Consider the following 18543-nt stretch of genomic DNA (forward strand, 5'->3'; position numbering starts at 1 on the left):
ATTACTATTTTTGGTTTTCTGTGCCTTAAATATTGAGTCTGTTCTGGTATGGCTATGATCTGAAGAAGTGGATCTGTCCCACGAAAGCTCATCACCTAATCAATTATTTAGCTAGTCTTTAAAGTGCTACTGGACTGCTTTTTTGTTGTCTGGAAATAGTTTCTGCTTTTGTCCTTCTGAAAGATCCAACCATGTTGGCCAATTAGATTTGTAATTATCACATCCTGGTTAGCTCAGAATATTTACCAGGAGGAATTTTTGTTACACTTACTCAGATCAGATACATAATTGCTTACTTTGCAATTACATTGTGAAAAAACAAACAGATTTTTTCCCCGTCTACCCTCCTTGAGTACTAACTTCTTTGGCATGATCATTTCAAAAACCCTTATCCCAATGAAAACCAAAATGGGGGAAGATTGAAATAGTTCCAATGAAAAATATTCATAAGACAGGCAATAATCTATAGATTCACTCCATATTTCAAACAGGAACATGTTATTGCCTGATGGGCTGTCTTCATTAACAGGCAGTATGAGAACCAACACTGTTCATAACCCAATAGCTCCAAATCACAGGCACATGATTAGGCACCGGTAGGTCACACTTCCTTACACTCACTACTTACACTGTCTCTCACTCAGCAGGATTAGCTCAGATAATGCTCAAATCTTCAGCTGCTATGGCCTTAAAAGACAAGGGGGCATAACTCCATTCAGAGACAGGTGATTCAGTTAGCATGATGATTTCTTTGCAGCCTGAAGGGCCACATGGTGCAAAATGGTTTGTGCTACCTCAGGGTTGAGGATGACCTGAGCCATCATATGAAACAGGACACCTCTACTTTCATCCTAACTCTTGATTGGATTGCCAGTTTTGGTAGGATATATTCCTGGTGGTTTCACCACATGACAATTTTTAATCAAAGGCAAACCTTTAGTTCCTGAAGACTCCAGTGCAGGGCCATCCCTTGGTGGGGAGGAGCAGGATCCAGGATGGCCACCTAAGTAAGGCTCAGGTCCCGCCTTGCCTCTTCCTGCCACTGCTTTATCCCCACCCTTCGCTCAAGGCCCTGCCTCTTTCTGCCCTCATTCCACCGCTTCCTCCAAACCTCCTCCCCCTCGAGCAACACAGCCCAAGGGGGCTTTTCACAGCACTAGCAGGGGGACCTGGCACCAGCAGCAGGGGTGAGGCCTGACCCCATAATTAACACGAGCAGCAGGATGCGGAGCGATCCAACCCCGCTGCACACTCTGCTCTGCCAGCTCCCAACCCAGTTATGGACACATTACTTATCCCTCTTACCCACAGCCATGGAGTGTTCTCCCCAGCTGAAACAACAGAGGAAACTGAAGCCAGTGGCACAATACTCGTACACTGAGTCTTGGATCTTATAGCCATATAGCTCAATAGCCCATTGTCATACGGAGTGAAAGTTGCCCCAGCCATGATGTCCTGGATTCACCCTAGTCTCCAGCTAGTTCTCTGTGCTTTTGTGCCACACATTTGGAAGCTATTTGTGGATTGTTGTTTCCTTTCCCTAGTGCCGCTGTCTAAGCCTGAGCTCAAATCTCTCCAACCAAGCTTGGAGATAGGAATTGGCCAGAACATAACGTTGTCCTGTCGATCCACCAATAGCGCTCTTCCAATCAACTACACATTTTTTAGAAGTCAGAGTTGGTTGTCTATTACAACCATGCAAGACAAGAATTCAGCTCTGCTTAATCTAACTATCACTTCTGCCAGCGACTTGGGAGAATATAAATGTAAAGCAGAAGATGGATTCAGCAACAGGGGAAAATACAGCAACGGTCTCAACTTCACATTACTAGGTAGGTATTTGAATCTGTGTCATTTTTCAGCTACAGGAAATGAGTATTCATAATAATCCATGCCAGCTGGCCTGCTCCTGCAAGCTGCTAGAGGCACAGCCTCATGGCTTTCTGAGACTTGGCTCTATGCAGGACCTGGAAAAAATGTTGTGGTATAAACTTCAAGTCCATGCATCACAGTTTATAAATATGTGTTAACAGCAGGGGTGAAAAATTTAAATTTCTTACAGGTACTGTCCTATCACAACCCGCCTCCCCTCCTTAGAGCAGGAGTGGAAGGGTGAGGTTTGAGATACAATAGTACCTGTACAAAATGTAAGTGTGTGTGGTGGGGAGGGGGCTCAGGGCAGACGGTTGGTGCATGTGGGCTGGGACCGGGACCAGGTTACCTTACAAGGCTAGGTTGGGCTGCTGAAGCTGGGCAGCTGTAATCCGACAAGTCGCTGGGCCTGGATCAGGTCCGCAAGGCGAGCCTAGGCTGGGCCAGGATAGCTGCAGCCGGCTCATGGCCAATTCTGCCTCCTACTATCCCCGCCACAGGAGGAGAGGGCCCCTGCCAGGCTTTCCTATGGCCAGGTGGAGGCTGAAAAGCAGGACATGCCCAGGATTGAGGCTGGAGACAGGCTGCCACAGGTAGATCAGGGACACATTGGCCGGGCAGCTGCAGCCAGAGCAGAGATGCCAGAGCTGGGCTGCCAGAGCAGGTGCTGGGCTGCCAGGGCCAGGCTGCCGCAGTAGTCACTAGGGCCAGGCCGCAGGACGTGCCCCAGGAGTGAGATAGCTGAGGACAGACATGGTGATCAGATGGGGGCTGCTGCTGCCAACAACCCCCAGTAGCCAAGCTGGGAGTGAGCACATCTCTCCTGTAGTGTGCCCTCAACTGGCCCCTTTAAACCTGCCTGCCTCCAGAGCAGAGCATTCCAGCCATCTGTTACCAAAGTGAAGCACCACCTTTCTTTCACCTCTGGATAACATATAAACATCAAGTCCAGAGAGGGGTCTAGCAGCTGAACTGGGATCAGGAGGCCTCACAAGCGCCATCCTGCACATGTGTAAGAGACCATCTAGACCTGACCCTACAGCTTTTCTGTATAACTGTTACTACATATGTACAGAAGGGCTTGCCGAGTACACCCCACAATCTTTTAGGACTTTGCTGCCACATGACCCTCACCTCTTCTTGCTATCATACCTTTACATGTGAGCAGAAAGAGTGCCATGTCTCTCGAAGGAATAGGGTCATGTGCTTTTCAATTCATTCATCCTGTAACAGGAGCAGCAGGCAGTAATCCTGTAATGCATTGTGGTAGAGAATAGTTTTCCACGGCTGTGTGCTTCTGTCTAGAACATAGGTGTCCAACCTTTTGGCTTGCCTGGGCCGCATTGAGTGAAGAGGAATTGTCTTGGGCCGCATATAAAATATATAATATAGTTAATGTATATGAATCACATAATAATGTTAAAAGTTTACGATCTTGTGGGGCCGCATTACTAGCTGTCCAGGGCCGCATGCGGCCTGCAGGCTGGACATGCCTGGCCTGGTCTAGAACTTGGACCAGACCCACAACTGGTTTGAATTGATTCCAACAGAATTATACTAATTCAAGCCAGGTCTCACTTTTAAATGTCTTGTTTGCCTTATACTTGTTTTTCCATTCCACTGATTTCTTTATAGATCCAGTGTCCAAACCAGTGTTGAGGACGACTACTTCCGAAGTGAGGATAGGCCAGAATGTGACACTGTCTTGTCACTCAGAAAATGGCTCTTTGCCCATTAAATACACATTTTTTAAAGAAAATAAGGCTATATCGACCAGAACATGTGAGCTACAGAAGTCAGCAGCTATGTTAAATATAACTATCAGTTCTTCCAGCGACTTGAGCAACTATAAATGCAAGGCTGAAAACAAAATCCCCAATACTACAAAATATAGCAAAAGTCTCAACTTTACACTAGCAGGTATGTGCTACCACTGTCTATTACTAATATATCTGTGTCAGTCCACATAAACAAGGGTAGCAGGTATCAATGACAAAAGCGCATCAAAGCCCACGATGGAACTTTTTGTCTCTCATAGCAGGATCTACATGGTATTATAGGGCACAGCAAGGTAGAGAGCTGTACGTTCACAATCCAACTCACTTTGGATAAGCCCTATTTCCAATTTTTGGTCCCCCAAGATCTTACTTTTGAAGTTTGAGGTGTATGGATTTTAACAAAAGAAACAAAGCCGGGTTTCGCATTTAAACAGAGTCTGGCTTAGCCTGTAAACTAGCATGCTAAGGACTGGAGCACTATCAAGGAGTTACTTTTATATAGGCTTGGCAGAATTACATTTTTGTATATGCCATTCCAAATATGCACATTTAGTTTTATTTAAATTTTGAATTGTGGGCAGTTATGGAGGGGTTAGACAATAGCAGGATCAGACAATTATTTAACTGCAGTAGATACTGAGATAAGCTAAAGCTTTGTAAGTGTTAAAACACAAACTGTCAACTTCACACATCAAAATATGCAAAGCAAATATCCTCAAATTAAATATCAATCATCATTGATGGAAATACTTTTTCAATGGTTTGTGTTTGAGGAAACTCACCTTTACCAACACTGACTGATAAAAATCAAATCCTTTCAAGACTTGCTTTTATAGTCTTCCCGGGCATGTCTCTAAGTTCACCCCATGCACCTGTAGGACATCTTTGCCTACACTAGAGGCAAGTCCCTACCTCCTGTGATATCACAGGATTGTGGCCAGATACTCCCCTCTCTGCATCTAAAGAGCCTCAAGCCAGCCCTTTTCCTCTTTTGGCTCAGACTAGGTCACCTCACCCTGCCAGAGTCAGTATTCTAACTATTGCTACTCCACTTCTCCAAACTATCATAGAAAAGGTTCTTGTTTAATTTTAATCAAAAGATAAACACTTGGAACATTTTGCCACAGCTGATATTGGTTCTGACAGACACCTTTTCTCCTCTTGACAGAAGATGATGATGGCCTGGCCTATCCCCTCTGCATTTTTCTTGGGCTGCTGTTTCTGCTGGTGGTGATAGCAACTGCCCTAATGATTCCATTTCTGATCCTGCCTTGGTGTAAAGCAAGTGAGTTCTTTTTGTTTCTCCATATTTACATTTTTCTTGTAAGACAGTGTTTCTTTGGGTCCTTATTAGATGCTAGGTCTTTGGAAATGGAAGGCTTACCTTCCTTTCTTCACCTCAAGCACTAAGGACTCCCCATTTTTTAGCACCTGGTCTCAGTACTGCCAACAATGCCTGACCTACACCATGTCTCTTGCTAGCTCCCATTAAACTGGAAGGGATAGCCCAATAGTATAAGTTTAGGTTGGTAACATCAAAAGTCCCAGGGCCTCTGACTTCACCTTTTTGAGGTAGATAGTGTATTAGTGCCTTTAAGAGGAGCCTGAGGGAGTTGGGGAGAGAAAAAATCCATTTTTTTCCTGAGTGGATAACAATCAAGTAGCATTTTGCTTAAGTTTGCCCTTGGGTAAAATGGTCTCTCCTCTCTCTTGCTAGCAGACTTATTCCTTCTTACTCTCCATGAATGAGGCCACATTCCATTGAGACCATATTTTTATATATAAAGGGTGGCTACAAATGCAAGGTAATAAGACCAATGAGGCACTATTCTCCATCTTTTGATTGTCTCCCAGTCTATCCTCAAAGCCAAGGCTCTTTCTTCATACCACAGCAACATGTTTTCAGTAAAAAAATTACATATGTGCTTATCTTCAAGCACATGACTATTTTTTTTTGCTGAAATCAAGTCATAAGTTACATGCCATTTACACAACAGCTTTCAGAATCAGGGCCTTATCATCAACAATCATGGGCTCAGTGCCTGTTGGTGTCTGATGCCGCTCTGTCTGCATCTACACTATAAGATAAAATCAATATATAAAATTCAAACACTTAATCTCAATATTATGAATTTGAATAAAGTGTCCACAAAGCTTCTTGAAATTCGACCCACCTTTTCTCCATGTCGAATCTCCACGTCTCCACTGCTCCATGCAAGTTCAACAGCATCTGAAGAAGTGAGTCTGTGCTCACGAAAGCTCATGCTCAAAACTTTTCTGTTAGTCTGTAAGGTGCCACAGGACCCTTCGTTGCTGTTACAGATCCAGACTAACACGGCTACCCCTCTTATATCTGTGTGTATCTCTGCCATAATGACAGTAAGTCAACTGTGCCATAATGAATGAATGCTCTTTTTTGGTGGGAGGAGATTAAGTTGCAGTAAATAGAATGTGCTGTGCCTTCAGTGCCTACCCCTCACGTGGTTCCCTCAGCCACATGTCTGCTTTGGACAAGGGAGTTTCACTACTCAGCTGTGCCTTCAGCCACACTCAGGCTCCCCTGCCCAGTTCCCTCAGCTGCACGTCTGCTGCAGACAAGGGGATGTCACTGCCCAGCTGTGCCTTCAGCGGGAATCACCCTCCCCCCACTGGCCTGGTTCCCTCAGCCACACATCTGCTGCAGACGAGGGAGTTTCACAGGGCAGCTCTGCCTTCAGCGGCACTCAGCCCCCCCCCCCCCCCCCCGCCGCCCCATTTGAGTTGTGCTCCCCCCTCCCCTGCAAACTCCTGCAGGACAAGAAATCACATCAAGCCCAAAGGAAAGATTTTATTTGGGGGGTAAGAGCTTTAAGGGGCCAGGAAAAGAAGCCTTCTCAAAGGTGCCTGAATAACTTTTTGCAGTGGCCCTTGGGGCTGGAGCAGCAGGGTAGCCTTGCCCTCCCTCCATTCCCACATGCGGGTACCCCAACAAGGGGGGATGGACACCTTCTCCTCAGAGGACTCTGACCAGCGGGTATCAGCTGATGCCCTGCTGGGTTGGGAGTCCCTCTGCAACTGAAGCAGGGAGTGCAGGACCTCCAGCTGCTCAGTAATGGACTTTACAAGCTCTACCATGACCTCAGTCTGCTTTGCCAATTGCTGCTGCTCCAGGTCAAGCACTCTCTTGTTGAAGTTTACTTGACTCTAATGCCACTCAGCTGTACTGTGACACCACTGAAGTGTCCTTTTTCAAGTTCTTACACACTGCCCAAGTGTCTTGCACTGCTGGACATTCATATCTTGTTTGCATTTCCTGAGTCTCCTGGTTTTCTCTGAAACACTGGACCCGGAAAATAAAGGTCTAAATTGAGATACAGTTGACATAATGTGCTTTGAAATGCCATGAATGGGTCTTTCTGTGTATTATTACTGAAAGTACACTTTTGAAGGACACATGGGTTATTAAGGATCGGACCGTAGGTGTGCATTTCACAATACCTCACTTGCCATCACTTATCCAGCACATTGCTTTGTGGACATGGTAAGTTATAAGCAATTCTCCTCTTTTGGTGGGACTGGGAAGGTCTGCAAATCAGGGGCAGCTGCCAGGTGTCCAGTGGCAGTGACAAATGGATGGCTGCACGTGGGGCTTTGATGCACAATAAAAATAATGTAAAGAAAAAAAATCCAAAGAAAGGCTGGATGTAAAGGGACACGGGAGAGGAAAAGCACAGCAGAGGAATCCTCCATGTGGCGCTTGGGGATTCCTGAGAACTGAAAACAAATGGTGCTTGGTAAGGGACATGGGAGGGGAAACACTCAACAAAGCCCAGCAGCCATGTGGTGCCTGGGAGTCTTGTGAAATACAAATAAATGTTAGGGGGAGGCGGGATTGGGAGGGGAAACGCCCAGCAGAGCCCAGCAGCACCCTGGCCCCGGGAGTGGGGAGGTCATGAAAAATGTAAAGAAATGCTGGTTGGAAAGGGACATGCAGGGGAACCCCACCCCCCGCAAAAAAAAAAAAAAAAATACGAATTGCCACGCTTCCATAGGTTGCCAAAGACGACATCACGCTCTGAAAACTGATAAGGAGAAAGAACAGCTATTCCTGCTGTGTGACCAAAAGCCTGGAGAATTTGCTAAAATGCTGTGTGGTATCATGACACCAGATTGCTGTCTGTCTGCCTAGCGTGGCAAGGTGTGCTACCATGGAAGCCACAACAAGTCAGGCTGTCTAAGAATCTCAAAAAAAAAAATATACAAGAGTGCCTGGATGAGGCCTTCAAGGAGGTCTCCAAAAGAGGAGAAGCGCTTCACCCCCAGCAACATTAACACGCTGTTCTGAGGGGCACACAAGCATAGCTAGCAAACCTGTACCCATACACAACCCTGTACCTATACTTACCCCCAACCCGCTTCTACCATGCAGAATAAACACTCACTTGAACTGCTTGCTCCAGAGAGCTCAGGAACTGGCATGGAGAGTCCCGATGTGGAGGGGACTGCCATGGAAGGGACCAGTTCCAGGTTTATAATGAAGAGCTCCGAGCTGTCTGGCACAACTTCCTCCATCCCCTGCTCATTGTCTGCTTCCTCCTCTCCACTGCCCTCTTCCTCTGGGCCATGCTGCTCCTCTGGGCTCTCCCTGAACTCCACAAGTATCGTAATTGAGTCCGGGCTCCATGGTGGTGTCGCTCCCCATAAGCATGTAGAGCTGTTGTTAGCAGTAGCAGGTCTGTGGAGCCACCGCTGACCGCTGGTTGGCTTCCTGGACTTTTCGATAGGCCCGATAGAGTTCTTTAACCTTCACCCAGCACTGCCTAGAGTCACGGGAGTAACCTCGGGCCGGCCATCTGTGATCAGATGGCCGTGTTTGTCTTGGCCACCCGAAGTCTCATTGCCACCAATTGTTCTCCCTAAATGTCAATGAGATCCAGAATCTCCTGGTGGGTCCAAGCTGGGGCTCTCTTGCGAGCCTGAGAAGTGCTAGTCAGATCACTACTCTGAGTGCTCATGATTGCAGTACAGTAGTAGTAGTAGTAGGCATCCTTTGATCCCGAGGGATCATGGGTTTGCGCCCCAGTTGGACTGATTCGAGCAGCATCTTCTGTGGCTGTGCAATCCAATCCGGGAGTGGCAGTCCTTTCCGCACTGTGAGCAGCAGTAGGCAGATGTCACCCTGATATCACGGACACGGATCTTCCTGAGGGCTCTCCTGTCTTCTGCTTCCTTCAGCGAGGTAGTTTCATCCACAACAAGAGCTTCCTTCATTCCATTTCCAGGCATGCCTGTCTGAGGTGAGCGAATGCCAGGTGTTCGCACTGATAGAGCGAGCGCTGAGGTCATGCTTGCGTGTGTCCTTGTAGCGCAATTTAGGTCGTCCTTTCGGCCTCCTTCCAGACGCCAGTTCGCTGAAGAGGAGGTCCTCCGGTATTCGGCCATCCGTCACGCGTGAGACATGGCCCAGCCAGCGCATACGCCTGTTTGAGAAGGGTGAGCATGGAGGTGGTGCCTGCCCTCTCAAGCACTGCACTATTGGGGACCCTGTCCCGCCATGAGATACCGAGTATGCGCCTAAGGCAGCGCATGTGGAATGTGGTGAGCTGCTGCTCTTGTTTTGAGCTCAAAGTCCATGTTTCACTGGCGCACAGCAGTGTGCTAAAAACACAGGCTGTGTAGACCTGCACCTTGGTGTGTACAGTGAACTTATTGTTAGCCCATACTCTCTTCGTCAGCCTGGAGAACTCTGTGGCGGCTTTTCCAATGTGCTTGTTGATCTCGCTATCAAGTGACAAGTTGTCCGAGATCATCGAGCCTAGGTACATGAACTCATGGACGACTTCCAGTTCGTAGTCTAGTACGTTGATAGATGGGTTGTTACCCACGTTTTGGCCCATCACCTGGGTCTTCTTTAAGCTGATTGTGAGGCCAAATTCCATAGATGCATCCGCAAAGCGAGTTATGAGTGACTGCAATTCCTGCTGTGTGAGAGCAGCAATAGCTGCATTGTCAGCAAAAAGGAACTCCCTTAGATGCTTCGTAAGCACCCTGGTCTTCGCTCTAAGCCTCGACAGTTTGAAGAGGTTGCCGTCCGTTCTCGTGCTGAGAGAGATGCCCTCTGTAGCAGTTCCGAAGGCATATTTGAGTAAAACTGCAAACAAGATGCCAAACAGTGTTGGAGCCAGCACACACCCTTGCTTCACTCCGCTGAGAATCTCAAGGGGTTTGGATGTGGATCCATCGTATACGACGGTCCCCTTCATGCCTTCATGGAAGGCCCTAATAATGCTGAGCAGAGTTGGGGGACAGCCGATCTTAGCCAGAATCGCGAACAGACCTTTTCTGCTGACGAGGTCAAATACCTTGGTCAGGTCGATGAAGGCAATATACAGAGGTTTGTTCTGCTCCCTGCACTTTTGTTGTAGTTGCCTAACAGAGAAAACCATGTCTATGGTGGACCGTTCAGCTCTGAACCGACACTGAGACTCAGGGTAGACTCTCTCCGCAAGAACATTGAGCCTCTTCAGAACAACACGTGCAAACAGCTTCCCCATGGTACTGAGAAGAGCGACGCCACGATAGTTGTTACAAATCGCTTTTGTCACCCTTGTTCTTGTAGACAGTAACGATGTTAGCATCCCTCATATCCTGAGGTACGCTGCCTTCTCCCAGCATTGGCAAGGTATTCCATGCAGCTCTGAAACTAGAGTATCGTTGGCACATTTGAGGATTTCTGAGGGAATACCGTCTTTCCCTGGGGCTTTTCCAGAAGAGAGTGCTTTTAGCGCATCGCTGAGTTCCTCCAAGGTGGGCTCAGCATCGAGTTCAGTCATGGTGGGCAGAAGCTCGATGGCATTCAGGGCTCTCTCTGTAACTATGGTCTCTCTGGTGTACAACTGTGAGTAATGTTCCACCCAGTGTTCCATCTGCTTGGTTCTGTCCTTCAAGACCTCGCCTGTGGCCGACTTAAGTGGGGCAGTCTTTCTTTGTGATGGCCTGCTTGATCCCATCATACATTCCTCGCATGTTACCAGTGTCCGCGGCCTGCTGAATCTTGGAGCAGAGTTGGAGCCAGTAATCGTTGGCACACCGCCCAGCAACCTGCTGCACTTGACTCCGAGCAGACTGGAGCGCCTGCAGGTTCACCACGCTGGGAGAGGACCTGTATCCAGCCAGTGCTTGTCTTGTTCTCAATCGGGGGCGTCAGCACTTCAGTGTGGGCTTCAAACCAACCAGCAGACTTGACTGTCTTCTTCCCAAAGGTAGATATTGCAGTATTATAGATAGCGTCCCGTAGTTGTTCCCATCTCTTGCTGATATCTGTGTCATCCGGGCAGGGCAAGGCCTCTTCAAGTGCTTGGACAAACTCGCATACTTTTGAAGGGTCACGAGTCTTGCCAATGTCAATGCATGGCCTCCCTTTCTGGAGTGAAAGAATCTTCACGGCTGGATGTGCACCTTACTACACACGAGCAAATGGTCAGTGTCACAGTCTGCGCTGTGGTAGCTACGTGTCACCCTGACATTACCTAAACGGCTGCGTTTGGTAAGGACGAGGTCAAGCTGGTGCCAATGTTTCGATCTTGGGTGTCACCACGAAACTTTGTGCTGGGGGGTTTGATGTTGAAAAGGTATTGGTTACACAGGGGTCATGTTGGGAGCAGAGTTCAAGGAGGCGCTGTCCGTTTTCATTCATCTTCCCTGTTCCAAACTGTCCCAGACAGGATGGCCAGCTGTGGTGGTTGCTGCCAACTCTGGCATTGAAGTCGCCAAGGATGAATAGTGGCTCATAGGAAGGTACCTCACTGATGGCAATGCTAAGCTCATCACAGAGCTTGTCCTTAACTTCCTGGGCAGAAGTTAAAGTAGGCGCATAGACACTGAAGATGTTGACCATGCCCACTGGTGTTTGAAGCTGGATTTTCAGCATTCTCTCAGTTCCCACATTTGGTGATATGACTGAGCCAACTAGGCTGTTTCTGATTGCGAAGCCAACACTGTTTTCCCTGGTCTCTTCTGGAAGCTTCCCATGCCAGAAAAAGGAAAAGTCCTTCTCCCTGAGACATCCAGAGGACGATAGCCTTGTTTCCTAGAGGGCCACGATGTCCATCCACAGTCTTCGCAGCTCGTTGTTAATGATTGCTGTCTTCCAGGGGTTACTAATGCTCTGTAGGTCTTCTGTAAGGCCCAGAGTCATGGTCCTTACATTCCATGTGCCCAGCCTGAAGGCTGGATTATTTTGTTGCTTGTTTGTTTTGCCTGGTGTAAGGTTAACGATCCACCTGTTGGTGATTCCCTAAGCCCCACGCACCCAGTGGAGCAAGTGGACCATGGCGGGGAAGCACCTCGTTGGCTGGGGGCTGCCCAGCTTGAGGAAGGTGGTAGCTGCCCAATGAGATCCAAAGACCTCTCCCACCATTGGAAGCAACCCCTGGCGCCTCACTCTATGCCAATCAAATGCAGTGGCTTAATACCGGTAGCTGCTGCTTCCCGTGTTGTGTCACCGCTCAGAAAGCGATGGCGGAGTGTCCTCTCCAGGGCACAGGCCTGGGCAAGTAAGTTTGAAGAACCAGCTGATACCCAGCAGCAGGTTCCCCCTCTCTAAGCCACTGATGTAATCCAAGGGAAAGGCAAAAGCCAGTACAGCTTGGCACCAATGTTGTCGCAGGAGCTGCCAGAGTGAGATTGAGCACAACCTCAGACTGCCGTAGGGGCTCCATCTCTGGATTTTTCCTTGGGGTTTACTCCCGAAGCCTTTCCCATGACTAGGTATCGCTGCAAGGCAGCGGAGGTTTTAAATCAGAGTTTCCTTCTCCTTGGTGGGCAGCCTTCCCAGGCTGACGAGCCCCATCTGTCCAAAGCAGCTGGTTTTAAGGTGCCAGTCACCCGCCTTTGCCCCTTCTCCTGTCAGTGCAAACAGTTTCGCTGGGCTTAGAAGCTAAGCCACACATGAAGGCCAGGAGCTGGACTGCAGTTGTCAGAGGCTATTGGAGACGCATGCCATGGGAGCATTTTATAGATAGTGGGAGCTTATCCCCGCTACCACCCCCGGCTATTACAACCCTTGAAACCAGTACAGGGCTACTGATAATTGCTACCAATGCAGTGCGATGCAATAGGCAAAGGATTTTTTCCATAATGGACACCCTTTTTATTTGCAGGGCTGGGCTGCTAAATTCCAATTCAAATTCAATCCAAACTTACTTTCACCTTCTTCTTGCGGACCTGACAGAAGTGCACAATGAAGCAGCCATACTTGGAGGGTCACCACATAGCTTTGTGGGATACACACAGGACACTTCTGGAGGCTAATAAATTCAAGTTAAGGACATGGTGCTTCCACACTAGCCTTGATTCGAGATTTTAAATTAGAAATATACACTATATCCGTCTCGTAATATCAATATTCTATAACCGGCACTATAGCTCAATAAATCGAGTTAACAGTATTATGTGTGAAGACAGTCACATTTTAATATTGAGCTTAAGCCTTGAAATTCAAATTTATCTCAAAGCGTAGATACAGCCTCTCACTATATCATGGGTGTCCAACCTTTTGGCTTGCCTGGGCCGCATTGAGTGAAGATAGTCTTGGGCCGCATACAAAATATATAATATAGTTAATGTATATAAACCACATAATAACGTTAAAAGTTTACTATCTTGTGGGGCCACATTACTAGCTGTCCAGGGCCGCATGCGGCCGGCGGGCCGCAGGTTGGACACACCTGCACTATATCCTTTCATCCTTCCCCGCCCAGTAAAGAGGGGCTTAGTTTCTGGTGCGGACCTAGTCTACAATCTACTATATCATCTACCCATTCTCTGTGGGGTCCACCTCTCCTACTCGAACTGTCGATTATGTCAAATATCAGGGTCTTGAGTTTTCATTCATTGTTCATTCTGCAAATACGCCCAAATAGCTGTAACTTGCTTTGTATAACCTCTAGCTCTAAGTTCTCTTTTGGCTGTAACTTCCTATATAATTCCTCATTGGTGATTTTCTGCATCCATCCTGTTCTCAGGATCTTCCTGTAACAATTCCTCTTGAATGCCAATATTCTTCTCTTTGAATCTTTCATTATTACCCATGTCTCACATACGTACAACATACTGCCGAATACATACATCTTCAAGACGCTCACCTTCGTTCCTAAGCTAATTGCTTTGCTTTTCCAGATCTTATCCATCACCTTCAAACTCGTTCTTGCTTTTGCTATTCTAGTCACTATTTCTTTCTTACAGTCTACATCATATGGTATGTTGCTCCTCAGATATGTGAATTTCTCTACACTCTCTAGTGCAATCCAATCTATGCTGATCTTCCTTATCTCTAAATACCACTGTTTGTTTTGATGCTCATAATCAGTCTGTACCCCTTCCCTTTCTCATTTAGCACCTGCACCATTTTCACTAGCTTCTCACCTTCCTCATCTTCTCCTGTTGCAAGTATTCATCCACAAACCTCAAGTTAATTCTTATCCCGTGCACAGATACCCCTTCTACCTCTTCCTGGATCTTGTCCATCGCTCTCTCTAGATGCGTGATAAAGATACTCGGTGGTATCGGATCTCCTTGCCTCGTACCTCTACCTGTTCTAAACCAACTTCCCAACTCTCTGCACATTCTCATCGCTGCCTCTGCACTGTCACTGATATCCTTCAACAATCGTATCAGTCTTCTATCCGCTCTGTACAACTCCAACACTGCTCAAGTCACTTTCTGATTTATACTGTCAAATGACTTCTGAAAATTGAGGAAGCAAGCGCAGATGTTCTTGTTCTTTCGTCGAGCTTTCTCCGCTATCAATCTTAGATCCAATATCTGCTGTATCTATCTTTCCTGGACCCCACTTGCTCGTCCGCTAGATGTTCTGTGATCTGAGTTTCTCCAACAGTATCATCATCAGCACCTTGCCCAGATGACTTGCTAGGGCAATCGTTCTGTACTTCTTGCACTCCAATGCACTTCTTTTCGTGTGTGTTGTCACTAGCACAGATCTTGTCCATTCCTTATGTGCCTTCCCTTTTTTCCATGCTATATTACATAGTGTATTTCCTGAATCATACTTTCTCCGCCATATTTAGTCATCTCTCCCTTGATCTTACCAGGGCTGGGGTGCCCAAAGTTAAAGTAGAAAAGCAGTCTCTTTTGCGCAGACTCCATAATATTAACACCACTACCTGCTGCATTTGGGAGCAACTATTTTTTTGCTTTTGAATAATTTTGTTTCCTTTAAAACTTGCAGGAAAATTGAAGTCAACTGGCTCCTACTCAGCTCATTTTTTTCCAACGGACAAGGGGTCTGAAAACTACCTGACATATACTGAGATCGGTAACAAACTGCTTTCTCTCAAGGGGCTGGGCTGAGACTCTAAATCTTACTAAAAACACTAGAGCGTGCAAAAAGTCAGACTAGGTGATAGGCTTCTACAAATTTTGGTTTATTATCCATGACTTACTAAAATACCCAGCAACAAAAATAACCTTAGTTATAACATTGTGTTGTCGCTGTGGACTAATGTACCCTCCTAAAACATTGCAGGACAGGCACCAAAACAGGACTACGTTGTGGTTCTGTTGACTGTCTCCTTAAAGTCTTCCTCGCCCTGTTTGGAAGCTGGAGAAAAAAGGGAGGATGTCTTCCTCTCACTATCTTCACAACCCTTGTTTCTCACTATTGGAATGAAAAAAGGAAAAGGGGTGTTTTTCCTCTCCCCACCAAAATGTCTGTGAAGTTGAATAGGGAGGTAGTCTGGCTGCTCTGCCTCATCAGCTCTGGACTCTCTCCAACTTTTCATGTCAGAGAGAGATGAGAGCTCAACTTGCACTGTCCAAGAGAAGGAAGACACAGCACAAATGCAGACTCTGAGAAGCAAATGCAGCTCTTATATCATGGCTGAATCTCAGTACTTTACAAGCTTAAATTCAGCATGCTGTAATTTCCTGCTACTGAACCGTGAATTCTTTTTCACCTGTTTACACACAGAACACGTTAAATCTGAAGAAGTGGCATATGCTAACCTATCGACTATTACAAAGAAGGAGGAAGATAGGAAAGGTAAAAGGCTCAGATCGTAACCATGAGTGAAATGGAGCTTTTCCCGTTTGCAAGTTTCTGCAGCTTAATGACAAAACCACTTCGTGAATTTGAAAGTTCACTGTGGAATCATATTCTAGTCAAATGTTCACTTGCAAGAGGGTTGGAGAACTGCCCTATCTCCCTCTTTCCTGAGGTTGAGTATGGAGACAGATCCCTTGTGGTTAGTGTTCAAAGGGCACTTGAAAATGAGAAGGATGCAAACGGAATTCATTTCCAACAAGCATCAAAATACACACCAAATTTGCCTACATCAGCATCTGGACTAATAGGTTGGAGGTACAAGGCTATTTATAGAAGGGTATTTCTATTGGTTTGAACACAGGAATGATCACTAAGAACTCACAAATGTTTACTCATTTACTAGCCCATTTATTTATAAGCTGATTCCCACGCCCAGATAGACGGATAGGCTGGGAAATGAAGTTTGTTAAATCCTGAAATATTGGGTCAGCTTCTGAAAGAGTAATAGTGTTTTGCCATTTTTGTCTATCAGGGTAAGCAGCTGGTGTACTGGGATCTTTTGTTTACCTGGAGTGTCTGCCGGCATAGAGCCCTGTAGCTTCCAGTGCATGTGATTTGCCTGTCCCAACCAGCGGGAGTGTTGGCCAGCATGTTCCTCAGCCTACCTGTCCCTCAACCTGTGCCACGCCTCGCAGATACCATTAGCTGAGATCAGTGAACTGCAGCCACTGAGAGCTAAAAGGCTCCCTGCCTGTCAATGCTTCAGATATACAAAGTATCTGGTTGCACCACTGGCTTATCATGACAGGCTGGGAGCCAAAGTTTTGCTGACCCATTGATAAGCAGATGCTCACTCTTGGATTCACTTTACCAAAAATTCACCTTATGAGTGGGTAGATAGGGTAATCCTGCAGCTGACGCTGACTCAGTGTATGTCCACAGTGAGGACTTAGACTCAGTTTCTCACCTCTAAAACAGCAATAGTATTTTGCCACCTTGTGGATGTTTTGAATACCAGTGAATTCCCACATAAAAATCTTCACTGAAGTAAAACTAAGGTCCAGAGTACATACAGAAAACTTAAGGGTAAAAACTGTAACATGACTGAAAATCTACAACATGAATATTTTTGTGTGGACCACTTCATCCTCCCAATGTATGTTATTAAGTGGTCTGTGGAATAAAATAGCTAAAACTGCCTGCTACAGGAATAAACTTCTAACTCTAGGTAAAATCCTTGACCTGAAAAGAACTACCACTAATGTTCTGGTATCTCAAATGTAACAGCTTCCTTCTGAAACTGTCCCATTTCCTAATTAAGTTACAAAAGGCATGTTTAAATCTACTTCAATTACTGCAGATATGTTAAAAAAAATGTATTGATTGTACCTCTTCTCACTTTTAGTGAACACAAGAAGAGATAATACAGTTATCTATTCTGAAGTCATCATGGGAGATGGAATGCAAGGTAAGTTTCCTTTCTGATGATTTACATGAGGCAGAATTATGTAAAATATCTAAAAAAGATAAGCTCTATCCCTGTAAATTTTACTAGGATCACCTTATCTGCATAGGAAACTCTCAAGCAAACATTTAGATGCTGGCTTCCTGGCCTAATTATTTTGTAATCAGATGGTGATGTTAATTTCCTTCCCTTACAATATTAAAGAATGTGTCCCTCTCCCGACTTTAAGGCTGCAATTTGATTAAGACAGAAAAAAGAAAGTTCATCAATGCCTAGATCTCTGATTTTTTAAACTCATGAACAGTATCTTACTCCACAAGTAATGCCATTTATAAGCAATGCAGCTAGTTTAAAAAGTGTTTCAACAAGGTGGTGAAACATCAATCTCCATTGGCATTACTCTTTTGATGTATGGCTGGGAAGGAGTTAATCAGCAATTAGGTAACATGGTCCAATTGCAAGGCTCTCACACTGAAACCTTTGCTCCTAGGTATGTCAGGAATTTCAGGAAATAACACGATTTTAAATAAGCAGAACATAAAAAGACCTGGTTCAGCCATATTTATTTCATTCAAATGTCTGTCCCAGTAGCAAGCTGTCTCCTTAAAAGATCCAAGGTTTGCCTTGCTAACTACCACCACCTCCCAGGGAGCAGCTTCCTAGGACTCCCAGGTACCATTTTATTACTTGAACAGGACTCCTGTCTGGCATTGCCCCCACTGTTTTCCACATTTTTGGGGTCGGGGGTGGGAACAGACAAGATACCCATACAGTGCAAGAGTTAACTTTTCCTTTGCCCCACTCATTTCAAGTCAGACCTAAATACTAGGTCACAGCTACAACACTTGACATTGTACAAAAACAGTCCATTACCCACTCCATACTGCTCACCCATTAGCAATTATTTTTCCTATTTACACTGACAGATTACTTGAAAAAATATTTATAACTTAGTCCTTCAAACTGTTCTGAATTCCTTGAAAATTTTAGCAATTAATATATTTCAGCAAGGGGGGGTTAAGTTGGATATTAGGATAAACTTCCATTCAGAGTAGTGAAGCACTGGAATAAACTACCTAGGGAGGTTTACAATCTCCATCATTGGAGATTAAGAGCAGGTTACTTAAACACCTGTCAGGGGCAGTCTACATGGTGCTTGGCCCTACCATGAGCGCGGGGGACTCGACTTAATCACTAGTGGTCCCTTCCGGTTCTAGGATTCTATATTATAATCAAAGCCAGAAATGACAATGTCTAACGACTTAACTGGAGAACAGAGCCCATGTGTAGAAACCTACTCACCTGTTAACAAAACCACTGCCATTCTCTAAAACAACGCATTCTAAAAGGTCTTGCATTTCAGTTGACCTTTTTCACATTGAAGC

General features: G+C 45.9%; 1 protein-coding gene across 1 annotated transcript; it reads left to right on the plus strand.

Annotated features, from left to right (window-relative positions):
* Positions 1-1450: 1450 nt before the first annotated feature.
* MILR1 (mast cell immunoglobulin like receptor 1) lies at positions 1451-17310 on the plus strand. The gene is made up of 7 exons (XM_075015023.1): positions 1451-1832; positions 3508-3792; positions 4819-4935; positions 14878-14964; positions 15619-15690; positions 17099-17161; positions 17249-17310. Exons 1-7 carry the CDS (start codon positions 1451-1453, stop codon positions 17308-17310), a joined length of 1068 nt encoding a protein of 355 aa, XP_074871124.1.
* Positions 17311-18543: the final 1233 nt, after the last annotated feature.

This window comes from Carettochelys insculpta, chromosome 20, assembly GCF_033958435.1.
Source record: "Carettochelys insculpta isolate YL-2023 chromosome 20, ASM3395843v1, whole genome shotgun sequence".
NCBI lineage: Eukaryota > Metazoa > Chordata > Testudines > Carettochelyidae > Carettochelys > Carettochelys insculpta.

Bases quoted from the DNA above. Each gene is read 5' to 3' on its own strand.
- MILR1 (XM_075015023.1), top strand. From the start codon at position 1,451: ATGTCCTGGATTCACCCTAGTCTCCAGCTAGTTCTCTGTGCTTTTGTG. The intron at 1,833-3,507 runs GTAGGTATTTGA...ATTTCTTTATAG, and splicing joins TCTCAACTTCACATTACTAG to ATCCAGTGTCCAAACCAGTG. The intron at 15,691-17,098 runs GTAAAAGGCTCA...TCTCACTTTTAG, and splicing joins GAAGGAGGAAGATAGGAAAG to TGAACACAAGAAGAGATAAT.